This window comes from Pseudorca crassidens, chromosome 13 (genome assembly GCF_039906515.1).
Source record: "Pseudorca crassidens isolate mPseCra1 chromosome 13, mPseCra1.hap1, whole genome shotgun sequence".
NCBI lineage: Eukaryota > Metazoa > Chordata > Mammalia > Artiodactyla > Delphinidae > Pseudorca > Pseudorca crassidens.
In genome coordinates this window covers 49,130,229-49,145,023 of record NC_090308.1, presented here as the reverse complement: position 1 = coordinate 49,145,023, position 14,795 = coordinate 49,130,229, and the positions used below count along the sequence as shown (strand labels likewise).

The 14,795-nt window shown below is 35.0% G+C and overlaps 1 protein-coding gene across 5 annotated transcripts in view; it reads right to left on the bottom strand.

Annotated features, from left to right (window-relative positions):
- Window positions 1-14,795, bottom strand: part of AK9 (adenylate kinase 9) — a 122,519-nt gene that overhangs the window by 72,010 nt on the left and 35,714 nt on the right. For 2 of the 5 annotated variants that reach the window (XM_067702390.1, XM_067702391.1), the window contains exons 13-15: window positions 12,660-12,804; window positions 2,204-2,287; window positions 584-732 (exon numbers count right to left, since the gene is read on the bottom strand). In XM_067702390.1, the coding sequence (XP_067558491.1) occupies window positions 584-732; window positions 2,204-2,287; window positions 12,660-12,804 (378 nt within the window). Of the gene's footprint in view, window positions 1-583; window positions 733-2,203; window positions 2,302-4,243; window positions 4,302-4,406; window positions 4,520-4,794; window positions 9,576-12,659; window positions 12,805-14,795 lie in introns of those variants that run through there. The other 3 variants (XM_067702394.1, XM_067702392.1, XM_067702393.1) reach the window with 3 other exon arrangements.

Genomic DNA, 14,795 nt, shown 5'->3' with positions numbered 1-14,795 from the left:
AAACTGATTTGTTCTCTTTAACTTTGCTCTGAACGCTTACCCAAGCACTCTGTACAAAACAGATCCATATGGCCTTTATAAGCCTTCTGATTTGATATGGGTAGGACATAGTACCTGAGGCTTTATTTTCCCCTTAGATTGGAAAATCCGTGGTGTGTCCATCCATCTCCCCCATGAACATGTTCAAGGTGGCTGGATGAAATTAGTTAGCTAGGGAGCAAAATTTGTCTTGGTTTACAAATAACCGGCTCATAGATGAAAAAGTAACTTTGGTACTTGCTTCATATAAACTATCTTTTAACCAACTGGACTGAATTAAAGACAATAAAAGTTAATGAAGAATAAATGTCAAAGCTATGAAATTATATTGCACATTTGTTGATAATTATTGAAAATTTATAAGCAACTGTTCACTGGGGTACATTACACATAACAATGTTGACTGTAAAATGCACATGAATTTGAAGGCTACAGATTTCAACACTGTCATACAGGATTCTAAAGTAATTGTACATATACTAGGTTAACATTTTCTCAGTTACTGTGAAATCAATGATAAAAATAAAGAGCCTGGATTTCTTACCTCTTGGAGAACTTCGTCTAAGATTTCAGCAATTTTTTCATGTGGCTGTTCAAAGTTCATGTCCTTTGCCATTTCAACCGTCTCCTTTATTATGGAAAGAACTTCTGGATGATCTGCAGTTACCTCCTCTATCACATATTCTATTACATCTAAAGTAAAATAAATCAATAAATTAATGCCATTAATAATTTTAGTAAACAATGCTATTTGCAATAGAACATGATTGTAAATACCTAACCCAAGGAAGTACTCTTTGTGTTCCTGCAGCACATGCCCGAAAAAGGGAGAAATAGACTGGATGGGAAATAAGTCAGGAATCACAAAATAACAGAGCAGTGGCTTAAAGCCAGTGCATCAGAATGAAAGTGAATGAGGCATGAAAAAAGTCATGTCAGGCAGGAGTCAAAACTCAGGAAGCCACGGAGAAGACGTAGGAAACAAAGGCTTCCAGGGGTCAGGCTAAAACTTGGGCATCTAGGGAATGAGTCAGAAAACAAAATAAATACTTCCAATTATAAGCATGAGACTAAATGGGACAATAAGAGGACGGGAGGTAGGCAAGTTGGAGGGGATGGAAGAAAGGGTGGCATAGGCTGGTTTTTGAAGTGTTAGACTTGATTCTTGTCTCATTGTGTGCTGAATGTTTCCTTACACGACTGAGCTGGCTCACAGGCTGCACCATGATGTAAACATTCATCCACTCCTCTAATGGGACATGAGATTGGCAGCTCCACCTGACTCCTCTACCTCTGCCTTTCCAATAGTGCCTCCTGAGCTGCCCCAAGGCTCTATCCATCAGGGTCTCATGCGAGAGCCCAATTGATCCTTGCCCAGAAAAACCCCAAAGGACCTTTGAAGAGCAGCTGCCTGCTGCCATCCCTGTCGTAAAGTGAGAAGTCTGTTCTCAGGGATAGAGAGAGCCAGCAGTTTCTGGAGAGCCAGAGTGGAAGAGGCAGGAACCCAAGATCTTCCGATAGCCAGGGAAAGAGGACATGAGGAGGCAGAAATAGCCAGGCAAAGGTACTAAATGTGACAGAAGATGCTAGTGGTCTATCCAATATCTGGTCTCCTTTTCCTTAGTAACAGAACCCTGATTTTTTTAGGGTCAGCCATGTGCCTAGCTAAAAACACTACATCTCCTAACTTCCCTTATAGTTTGGATGGCTGGTAGATAAGATGCAAGAAAAATTTGGGAAGGGGAGGCGGTGAGTCTTCTTGTTTTCTATTTAAAGAGGAACAACTCAGCTGGATGGAATGCCAATTTTTTGTCCCTTGTCTTTTCCCTTTTCCTGCACACTGATATGATGGCTGGCACGCTAGCAGCCATCTTGTGAATTATTACAGTAGCCACATGCCAGGAATGGCAGAAAAAAATAGATCTCCTATCTTCTCAATATTCTTGTTCACAAAAACAATATATCACATGTTATTTTTTCTGTGTTCCTGCATGTCTAACTGTTCATATTATAGTAGCCTTTAAGATAAAGTAAGTGGATATTAATAATACTTTTTTTAAAAAAAAAACCACACACATGTTACTCCTTCAAAATTCTAAAGGAACTATTTGTGATTTTTAGATCCACAGTCTAAGAGAACCAAATTACCCAAATGTTAATTTACCTTTTTTTGAATCCAACATTAGATCTTGACTAGAGTCTTGTTGACTTCTTTGAAGTGTAGACATTTTACTTGTTTCTTTTTCATCTGTGAATAAAACTCTGTTAACACGTAAAGAACAGTATTTAAAGTGTAGGTGAATCCCAAAGAAGATTGTGGTATGGGTCCAGGGACCCAGGACTCATGTTCCCAATTTCTTAAAAAATTAAAATAACAACCATAATAATCAAATAGGTAAACATATCTATCAGCAGTAGAAAATAAAGATAATGACTTAACTTATGACAAAACCAAGAGTAATTTCAGTTTCATATAATGCCAGTGGATGTAAATTGAAAAAAAAAATCAAATTTTCCCTTCCTTAGGTAACTAACAGACTCTTGGCTCCAAGAGGTAAGGGCTGTGCTTATCTCAGACACAGGGGGGAGAAAGGGTGCCTTTTACCAGGGTACACTGGCAGTGTTGGCATCCCTCCAGCAGTGGGTAGAGGCACTGATGACTGCTTCTACCTTGGACAGCTTCCCCCAAAGAGGGAACAGATAATACAAGGGAGGGGCTCCCTTTGTGTATGTACTGGTGCTGGGAATTCCGCAGCAGCAGAGATGGGGTTCCCAGATGCCACTTGGCCAAAATTTTAATTTCTGGGTCTTCTGTTAAGTGTGTGTGTGCGCATGCATGCTGGGGGAGGAGGAGTGTCATATATAAGTTTCTGACAGTGCCCAGTTCAATTCCTACTCAGCTTGAAATAAACACAAGGCAAAGACACATCTATCTGAATCAGGAGGAGAAACCAAATAGAAAAGATCAGCCCTACATTATATAACACAATAAATTATATATGCAATTAAAAATTAAATACAAAAAGGTCAGACCAATAAAAAAAAGAATATAAGTATATATATTAAATCTCTGGTTGAGAGGAAGACTTTTTAAGCCTGAAAGTAAATGGAAGAAATCAACAAAGGGGAAGTAATGATTTGACTATGAAAATGTGAAAAATTCCTCTACTTCAAAAACAGCAAGCTGATTTAAAAGACAAACCACCCAATTTGGAAAAAAAATATGAAAAATAAGTGAGTAATATAGAAAATGTATATAGGAACCATATAACTGATACAATTTAGAAAAATGGGCAAAAGACAAAAATGGTCACCTCAGAAAAGAAGAAATATAAATGGCTAACACAGTATTAAAATACTAAACTTCAGAAATAGTCAAATAAAAACTAAAATAATATTTAAAAAGAGAAAATACCGAGGAAACTATAACATGTAGTTTGTATATTCCTGACGGGAACATAATTTGGAACAACTTTATGCAAAGCAATTTGACTGTCTGTAGCTTCATACTCATCAAACTAGTGACTCCACTTATGTCAACATGCAGACAAAACTTCATGCAGAAAATTCATTGGAAAAAAATTTACTGGAGCATTATTTGTATTAGTAGCAAAAAAATAATTTAAGTTTTCGATGTAATGAACTAGTTAAAACTATTACCTATAAATAGGGAAATTGTGCAGTAATTTTAAAGGAGGGTTAAAATATTTTCTAATGAAATTATATAATTAAATGTAACATTATAAATAAAAAATAAAGATAGTTTATATTGTATGCTCTTGATTATATAAATGGAAAAGTTTTATAAGGGAAAATAGCACTAAATGATAACATTTCATAGCTACAACTTTGGGTTTATGATGCTCTGATTCCAACCCATTAAAGGAAGCAGAGAGCTTTTAAGAAAATTTATTATTGTATGATAATAATTGTGTCACGTCTGGAAACATACAAAAAAATCTGGGGGGCGTTCTCACTGTATTAGGCTTGCTGGGTTCTATTTTCTTCTTCATTCTGGTAAATCTATTTCTGTTCTACAGCTGCTCAGTTTAAATCTGTAAGAGAGAAGCTAACTCTTTTTCTCTTAAAGTTTCCAATTTGAGGGAGGGGGTGGGTAATTTTAAGCTTCAATATAAACATGATAAAATATGGAATAAATGGGAATAAGATCCACAAGCATGGCATTAGCAGCTCATTTTGTGACCGTCTTTATCATCTGACTTCATTTTGGCTTCTTCACTGTCCTCTAAAGAGCTTTCTCTTTGGGATTCAAGAGTGAACACTGCAGTGAAAGAATAATGTGCTTTATCAGCTAATCTGTTTATATTAGAAAAGATTTGGCTAATAATATTAACAACATTTTCTTTATCATCTTCATCAAATGACAGATGCAACTCTTCTGAGCTTTTATATGCATCAGTTGGGAACTCATTTTCCTTCCTTTCAAATTCTCTTTGAGGGTCTTTTGAAGTTGACTGGGCTGAAAGATAGTAATTGGCTGTGTTAGCAAAAGGTAGCTGGGGGTAGGTAGACAGCCTTGGGCGTGTGAGTTCTGACTCAGTCAGTGTGGCTTTGGTGAATCATTTGGTCTCCTTGTCTAAGCTTCTACTGGGCAAAATGAGGATAATTAAACTGAAAACATCACTGCAACATTAACTGAGATAATGGGTGTAAACAATGAACTTAGAAAAGGCTTGGCACACAGGAAGCCTGCTCCATATTAGCTGCCATCCTCTGTATTATTATATAATTTTCTGTCTTAAAAAACCTCAGTATTCTCCACTGACAAAATTTCTTAAAAATATATTGGAGTGTGTGATGAATTGGGAGATTGGGATTGACATATATACACTAATATGTATAAAATGGATAACTAATAAGAACCTGCTATATAAAAAAATAAAATAAAATTCAAAAATTCCAAAAATATATATATATATATAGGAGTAAAACCCCTAGCAAACAAATTCCAATTTTTTAAATGTTAAAAAGGGTTACCTTATTGTCAGATTTGGAATAATTAGTGAATTTGAAAAGAGATTTAGGTTTGTAGCATATAAGAGATATCATCTATTTCTATAGTCCAGTGAGAAAAGGCAATTTGTGGAAAGATGTAAAATCTGTGATATCATGCCACAATTTGATGTGAAAGGAATCACTACAGACTCCGAGAAACATTACAGAACACTGTTCATCCTCCAGAAGCCCTGCTTCCTCTCTCCATCCACGTTTCAGTTAAATGTTCCCTCTTCAAAGATGTCTTCCCTGGTTATCTTAACACTCCAGTGCCCCTACCCCAATCACCACCTGCCCGATTACTGTGTTATATATTTTTTCTATCTGTTTACTTTTTCCCCCTCTACCCCCCATTAAAATGTAACCACCTCAAGGACAGGAGCTTCAAGTGTCTTGTTCACCTCTGTTGCTCAGGGTCTAGAATCATGTCTAATACAAGAAGGTACTCAAGTGTTTTTGAATGAATTAAAGAATTCATTTTTGAATGAATTAACAAATGCATTTTATCCAGGCTCAAACAGATTGAGTAACAAGCCACCTTAGTAGTCTGGGTCAATACTTCTCAGGCTTTAGTTTGTGAGTTGTCCAAGAGTATTTATCTTTAATTTTGGTCTTAATTTTGAAGATAATATGATAAATACATAAATTCATTCTTTTTAGCATCTTTATTGGAGTACAATTACTTTACAACGTTGTGTTAGTTGCTGCTCTATAAAAAAGTGAATCAGCTATACGTATACATATATCCCCATATCCCCTCCATCTTGTGTCTCCCTCTCATACTCCCTATCCCACCCCTCTAGGTGGACACAAAGCACCAAGCTGATCTCCCTGTGCCATGCAGCTGCTTCCCATTGGCTATCTATTTTACATTTGGTAGTGTATATATGTCCATGCCACTCTCTCACTTCATCCCAGCTTACCCTTCCCCCTCCCCGTGTCCTCAAGTCCATTCTCTGCATCTGCGTCTTCATTCCTGTCCTGCCCCTAGCTTCATCAGAACCTTTTTTTAAGATTCCATATATATGTGTTAGCATACGGTATTTGTTTTTCTCTGACTTACTTCACTCTGTATGACAGACTCTAGGTCCATTCACCTCACTACAAATAACTCAATTTCATTTCTTTTTATGGCTGAGTAATATTCCATTGTATATATGTGCCACATCTTCTTTACCCATTCATCTGTCAATGGACACTTAAGGTGCTTCCATGTCCTGGCTATTGTAAATAGCGTTGCAATGAACATTTTGGAATATGACTCTTTTTAAATTATGGTTTTCTCAGGGTATATGCCCAGTAGTGGGATTCCTGGGTCATATGGCAGTTCTATTTGTAGTTTTTTAAGGAACCTCCATACTAATCTCCATAGTGGCTGTATCAATTTACATTCCTGCCAACAGTGCAAGAGGGTTCCCTTTCTCCACACCCTCTCCAGCATTTATTGTTTGTAGATTTTTTGATGATGGCCATTCTGACTGGTGTGGTGATACCTCATTGTGGTTTTGATTTGCATTTCTCTAATGATTAGTGATGTTGAGCATCCTTTAATGTGTTTGTTGGTAATCTGTATATCTTCTTTGGAGAAATGTCTATTTAGGTCTTCTGCCCATTTTTGGATTGGGTTGTTTGTTTTTTTGATATTGAGCTGCATGAGCTGGTTGTATATTTTGGAGATTAATCCTTTGTCAGTTGCTTCATTTGCAAATATTTTCTCCCATTCTGAGGGTGGTCTTTTCATCTTGTTTATGGTGTCCTTTGCTGTGCAAAAGATTTTAAGTTTCATTAGGTCCCATTTGTTTATTTTTGGTTTTATTTCCATTTCTCTAGGAGGTGGGTCAAAAAGGATCTTGCTGTGATTTATGTCATAGAGTGTTCTGCCTATGTTTTCTTCTAAGAGTTTGATAGTATCTGGCCTTACATTTAGGTCTTTAATCCATTTTCAGTTTATTTTTGTGTATGGTGTTAGAAAGTGTTCTATTTTCATTCTTTTACATATAGCTGTCCAGTTTTCCCAGCACCACTTATTGAAGAAGCTGTCTTTTCTCCATTGTATGTTCTTGCCTCCTTTATCAAAGATAAGGTGACCATATGAGCATGGGTTCATCTCTAGGCTTTCTGTTCTGTTCCATTGATCTATATTTCTGTTTTAGTGCCAGTACCGTACTGTCTTGATTACTGTAGCTTTGTAGTAGAGTCTGAAGTCAGGGAGTCTGATTCCTCCAGTTCCGTTTTTCGTTCTCAAGATTGCTTTGGTTATTTGGGGTCTTTTGTGTTTCCATACAAATTGTGAAATTTTTTGTTCTAGTTTTATGAAAAATGCCAGTGGTAGTTTCATAGGGATTGCATTGAATATGTAGATGGCTTTGGGTAGTAGAGTCATTTTCACAATGTTGATTCTTCCAATCCAGGAACATGGTATATCTCTCCATCTGTTTGTATCATCTTTAATTTCTTTCATCAGTGTCTTACAGTTTTCTGCATACAGGTCTTTTGTCTCTTTGGGTAGGTTTATTTCTAGGTATTTTACTCTTTTTGTTGCAATGGTAAAGGGGAGTGTTTCCTTAATTTCTCTTTCAGGATTTTCGTCATTAGTGTATAGTAATGCAAGAGATTCCTGTGCATTAATTTTGTATCCTGCTACTTTACCAGATTCATTGATTAGCTCTAGTAGTTTTCTGATAGCATTTTTAGGATTCTCTATGCATAGTACCATGTCATCTGCAAACAGTAACAGGTTTACTTCTTCCTGATTTGGATTCCTTTTATTTTTTTTATTCTCTGATTGCTGTGGCTAAAACTTCCAGAACTATGTTGAATAACAGTGGTGAGAGTGGGCACCCTTGTCTTGCTCCTGATCTTAGAGGAAATGCTTTCAGTTTTTCACCACTGAGAACGATGTTGGCTGTGGGTTTGTCATATATTGCCTTTATTATGGTGAGGTAGGTTCCCTCTATGCCTACTTTCTGGAGGGTTTTTAAAATAAATGGGTGTTGAATTTCGTCGAAAGCTTTTTCTGCAACTATTGAGATGACCATATGGTTTTTATCCTTCAATTTGTTAATATGGTGTATCACATTGATTGATTTGTGTATATTGAAGAATCCTTGCATTCCTGGGATAAATCCCACTTGATCGTGGTGTATGATCGTTTTAATGTGCTGTTGGATTCTGTTTGCTAGTATTTTGTTGAGGATTTTTGCATCTATCTTCATTAGTGATATTGGCCTGTAGTTTCTTTTTTTGTGACATCTTTGTCTGGTTTCTGTATCAGGGTGATGGTGGCCTTGTAGAATGAGTTTGGGAGTGTTCCTCCCTCTGTTATATTTTGGAAGAGTTTGAGATGGATAGGTGTTAGCTCTTCTCTAAATGTTTGATGGAATTCGCCTGTGAAGCCATCTGGTCCTGGGCTTTTGTTTGTTGGAAGATTTTTAATCACAGTCTCAATTTCAGTGCTTGTGATTGGTCTGTTCGTATTTTCTATTTCTTCCTGGTTCAGTCTCAGAACGTTGTGCTTTTCTAAGAATGTGTCCATTTCTTCCAGGTTGTCCATTTTATTGGCATATAGTAGTAATCTCTCATGATCCTTTGTATTTCTGCACTGTCAGTTGTTACTACTCCTTTTTCATTTCTAATTCTGTTGATTTGAGTCTTCTCCCTTTTTTTCTTGATGAGTCTGGCTAATAGTTAATCAACTTTGTTTAGCTTCTCAAAGAACCATAGTTTTATTGGTCTTTGCTATTGCTTCCTTCATTTCTTTTTCATTTATTTCTGATCTGATCTTTATGATTTCTTTCCTTATGCTAACTTTGGAGAGTTTTTTTGTTCTTCTTTCTCTAATTGCTTTAGGTGCAAGGTTAGGTTGTTTATTTGAGATGTTTCTTGTTTCTTAAGGTAGGATTGTATTGCTATAAACTTCCCTCTTAGAACTGCTTTTGCTGCATCCCATAGGTTTCGGGTTGTCGTGTTTTCATTGTCATTTGTTTCTAGGTATTTTCTGATTTCCTCTTTGATTTCTTCAGTGATCTCTTGGTTATTTAGTAGCATATTGTTTAACCTCCATGTGTTTGTATTTTTTACAGTTTTTTTCCTGTAATTGATATCTAGTGCTAACAGCCATAAAAGGGGAAATAGACAGTAACACAATAATAGTAGGGGACTTTAACACCCCACTTTCACCAATGAACTGATCATACAAAATGAAAATAAATAAGGACATACAAGCTTTAAATGACACATTAGACTAGATGGACTTAATTGATATTTATAGGACATTCCATCCAAAAACAACATAATATACTTTCTTCTCAAGTGCTCATGGAAGATTCTACAGGATAGATCATATCTTAGGTCACAAATCCAGCCTTGCTAAATTTAAGGAAATTGAAATCGTATAATAAATTCATTCTTTATCATCTAGATGATCATTTGGATGGTATGTTATTTCAACGCTGGTCTTTTTGATGTTGTTTTTTATAATCTCTCCGGCACCTGGTTGGCCTCTCTTACTTGTTTATAGGCTAATAATAAAGAAGAGAGGCAGATTTATTAGGCAAAAAATGTGTTTTTGCCTAGCAAAAGCTCAATACTGCCATGTAAGAAGTAATTTCCTTGATATTTAAATAGTTTCAAGCATAGAAAGTGATGGCAAGCTTCCCAGTTTATATAAAGTTAGTGAAACTCTGATAGCAAATTCTGACAAATAGAGCATGTACACACACACACACACACACACACACACACACACACAAACTATAAATGAATCACACTTCTGAGTATAAAAAAAATTCTAGATTAACAGCTAAAAGAAATTCAGAAAATCAGAAATACAAGAATGGCTTAGTGTTGGAAAATATATTAGTATAATTGATCAAATCAGTAGGTCAACGGATTAGAAATTTTATGATCACCTTGATAGATTCTGAGAAGGCATGTGATAATGTCCAACATCCATTCTGGATAAAAATATTTAATAACGTTATGAATAAACATTGACGAGATCCCTTTACTGAGGCCCACTATCACTTCCACCATTTAACATCATTCTAGAACTGCTAGCCTACATAATTATTCAAGAAAGGAAATAAGCATAAATATTGGGAAAAAAGGAGTTGAAACTATGCTTCTTTTCAAACGATAAGATTGGCTATCTGCAAAACTCAAGAGACTCAACTAAAAATCTATCAAAACTAGGAAGTAAGTTTAGTAAGGTGGCTTGTTACAAAGAAACATAAAAATCAAACAGCTTTCCAACATACAGGTAATAACTACTTGGAAAATGTAATAGAAAAATAATCCCATTTAATAGTAACAAAATGACAAAATTTCTAGAAATAAACTTATTAAGAAAAGTATTGACAATACATGAAGAAAGTTATAAAATGTTAAGGAAGGATAGAAGTATTAGGCCAATAAATGGAGATTTAATCTGTCTGCATGAGAAGATTTAATAGTAAAGATGTGAATCCTCATCAATTTATTGTATAATGTTAACACAATCCTCCCACTAGGATTTGCTGTAAAACTTGACAAAATTCTCCAAGCATCCCAAAGCCTAGTACAGCTCCTGGCACCCAGTATGTACTCATTTTATGGATAAATGAAAGAATACCCAGGAATAATTTTAAAACAGAATGTTTTGAGGAGGAACTTGCATTACTGGATTTAAAATGCATCATAAGATTTTAATAATATTTTGCATTAAAGGTTGTAATATAAAGATCAAATCACAGAAAGTTCAGAAGTTTACACACACACAAATTTAAGATAAAGTTGCCCTTTCAAACATCCAGTAGAATTATGGATAATTTAATAAGTGTTATTTGTAAAATGCCTCACCATTTAGAAAAAATGAATTTAGATCTCTAGCACAAAATTTATGACAATAATTACATATTAATTAGAAAGAAGCATTATTTTAAAATGAGATAATGCAATTTTGTATATGCCATAGGACCATAATTAATCATTACAAATATGAATAGAAGAGAGAGGGGTGAAGAATGCATCACATTCTTATCAGTGAATATCTCTGGGGAGTAAGTATGAGTGACTTTTTCTTCCATGTGCTTTTTCCAGTTTTCTGTGATCACTTGAGAGACACAGGAGATAAGAATACAGACACTGATTTGAATCCTCATCACTTGCTGCCTGTGGTCAAATCATATAACTCCTCTGAGCCTTAATTTCTTCATCCACTAAAAATAGAGATATAAATACCTACCTTATCCATATGGTTATTGAGGTTATAATTTTATAACTTCATTTTTAAGGTGCAAACAAAGCTTGTCCACTTGCTATTTGACTTATGTTACCTGCCTGGCTCCTCTTGGCAACTGGGTTTGCCACCCTAGTCTAGACATAAATATTTAAGAAATCCTTCTGCTAACAGTTCAAACAACAGCAACAACCTACTTCACAGGTCTATTATGAGGATCAAATACGAAAATACATGTAATGCATTTAGCATAGCCTCAACATATAGTAAATGCTCAATTAATTTAGCTATTATTTCTTTCGTAATGAGGAAAATTTTATTAGGAAAAGAATATTTGAAATTGAGGCAGTGATGGTTATAGTAGGATGATTATATAGTAGGATGGTTATAGTATGACAGTATACTGCCACAGCTTCTGGGAAATCCAAACAGTGGTGGTTAAATCTAGTCTAAAATTGCTGGAGCTAATCTCAAATTTTGGATCCAGATCTTTGAATGTGAGGAAGATCCCACAAAATGTACAGGAAGTGCTGCACTGAGAGTATTCCATTAAGAAGAGATGTTTAGATTAAACTACTTTCATGTGTTCTAAATGGTAGATATAAATTCTACCAAAACCAATCAATAAATTTTCAAAAGTAGCCAAGAAATGAAAACTCTCATTTTTCCTGGAGAAAACTAGAAACTCGCCCTCCCCCCAACCCCAGACCAAAACTCTGTGTCTATTTTAAAATAATATGATAAGCAGTGAGACTCAGGAAGAGGAAGAATGGTCAAGAGAAAGAACTCTGGGACTTTGGAAACGAGGGTTCAAGTCTCAGCTATGCCACCAGCTGGGTGAATATATCAGGAAGCCATTTAACCTACTGTGCCTCTGTTTCCTCATCTGTAAAGTTATGTAATTGTGTTAATGGATCACCAAGTCTTTTTCCGGTTTCACTGTTTTATAACTTTTGGATTTGAAATTAATATTCCCCAAATAGAAATATTTAATTACAATCAAGGCTGATACACAGCCTAAAACAACAGCAACAACAGCAACAACACAAACTCTACGAGTCAGGTGAAGTGTTTTCATCACAACTGGTATAAATAAAGGTGCAAATTCTGCTCAGTCTCTGCCCAGCAAGCAGATCTATTAAAGTAAAGAAATCTGAATTTGGAAACTCTGATTCCTTTCCTTAGTCGTCCAGAACTGAAATCTTTTTCTCTGTGTAAGATTCAGGTTTATGTATATTCATTTCTTCAACCACTTATTAAGAGGCTGCAATGCAAGTGTGCAAGGTGCCAGGGATATCAAGACAAGCAAACCAAGTTCTTGCCTTCAGGTAGTCAAGCTTAACTGTTGACCTAAGCTTAAAACACACATTTTAAACAGATAGTTCACCTTGTTTTTTAGCTTGTAGTTCTGAGAGAAGCCGCTCTTTCACAGCTTTAATGGCTGCTTCAGTGGCCTCAGCTATAGTATTTCTGGTTAGCGTTTCGAGGGCTTTATCAAAACGTGGTTGGACAAGTTTATCGTAGTCAACTACCTGCAAAGAATATTTGAGAAAACCAACATAAGCACAAGTTACTCTGAATATTAAGCACACTGTTCATCTACATCTATTTCTATAGCTATACCTATCCATCTCAAAAATATTAATGCTGCTGGAGGTATGTTATTCTCAGAATTCAGTGATTTTTGAGTACTTGCTTTCACGGAAATTCAATATATATATAAATATATATTTATATTTGTATGATCATGTAATATACATTCAAATTACATGTATATTTTTAAATCAACATTTTATGGATAATCTACATATAATTAAAGGCACCCATTTTAAGTACAGAGTTTGATGAGTTTTTACAAATATATACATGACGACCACAATCAAAATATAGAACATTTATATCACCCCAAAAAGTTCCCTCTCATCCCCCTTTATAGTCAGTTCCTGGCACCTGGCAACCACTTTGTTTTCTGTCACTATAAATTAGTTTTGCCTTTTCTAGAATTTCATATAAATAGAACCATACAGTGTATAATCTTTTCCAAACTTTCCTACCTTAGCATAATGTTTTTGAGATTCATCAGTGTAACTGTATATCTCAGTAATCTATTCCTTTTTGTTTTTGAGTAGTATCATTGTATGAATATACCATAGTTTTTAATCCATTCATCATGGACATTTGGGTTATTTCCAGTTTTGGCAATTTAAAAGTACCAATGAACATTTGTGAGAAAGTCTTTTTGTGGACATTACGTTTTCACATCTCTTGGATAAATGCTGAGGAGTAGAATTACTGGGTCATATGATTAAGTGTATGTTTGACTTTATAATAAATAAAGCACTAAACTGTTTCCAGAGTGGTTAAGGCTATTTTAAAGTCCTAGCAGCAAAGTATGAAAATTGAAGTTATTCCACCTCATCACCAACACTTGGTTTTGTGAATCTTTCACATTTTAGCCACCCTAGTTGGTGTGAAGTCTCATTGCAGTTTAAATTTACATTTCCCTAATCACTGACAATTTTGAGCTTCTTTTTATGAGCTTATTGGTCATTCACTTACCCACATGTTTTTAAGCATATGTTCAACTTCTGCCTAGTTAAAAAATTAGGTTAGAATTCTACATATATTTTGAATATAAGTCCTTTGTTAGGTAGATTATATACTTAATACTGAATGTTGGGATGTTAGATTTATATATGCCTTTTAAGTTTAAATAATATTTCCATACTTCTAGATTCAATTTTGCTTTTCCTTCAATATGCTTATATTACTTTATTCCATGCCAACAAAAATACATCCACACCATCATTTTTAATGGATGAACAGTACTGTATTAGATGAATATATTACAACTTAATATTTAACTAAAATACCAATTATATTTAGATATACATGATTTTGTTATTATAAACTAGGTTATGAAGAACATAGTTATGTATATGTCTTTGATAGTTTCTTCAGGAAAAACATATAGTTCAAAGGATATGTATAGATTTTAGGCTTTTATATGTATTTCCAACTGCTATCCCTAATGATTATACCCTAACCAGCAATGTATGAGAAATGTACTTTCCCAATCCTAGCCACACATCAATACTGGTCGTTAATATGATTTTTCAACAGTGAGATTGACATGACATATATCTGTTTTTTTTGGCCTCTCCCTGGTTATCAAGGTGATACTCCTTTTCTCATGTGTAATGGCTATTTGGATCAACTATTTTGTGAACTGCCTGTTTACTATCATTTTCCATTGGGGCTTTTACATATTGATTTGTAAAAACTCTTTACATTTTAAAATTATAATTCTTTTGTCTGACACATACTGTGATGGTCTTAAAACATGTCCACAAATGCTTTAATATTCCTTTCTTCAGAAGGTGAAGCCTAATTCCCCTCTTCTTTAGTGTAAGCAGGACTCAATGACTTACTTTAAATGAATATAGTATGGTGCATTTTTCATTTAAAAAGGGAAACAGGGGCTTCCCTGGTGGCGCAGTGGTTGAGAGTCTGCCTGCCGATG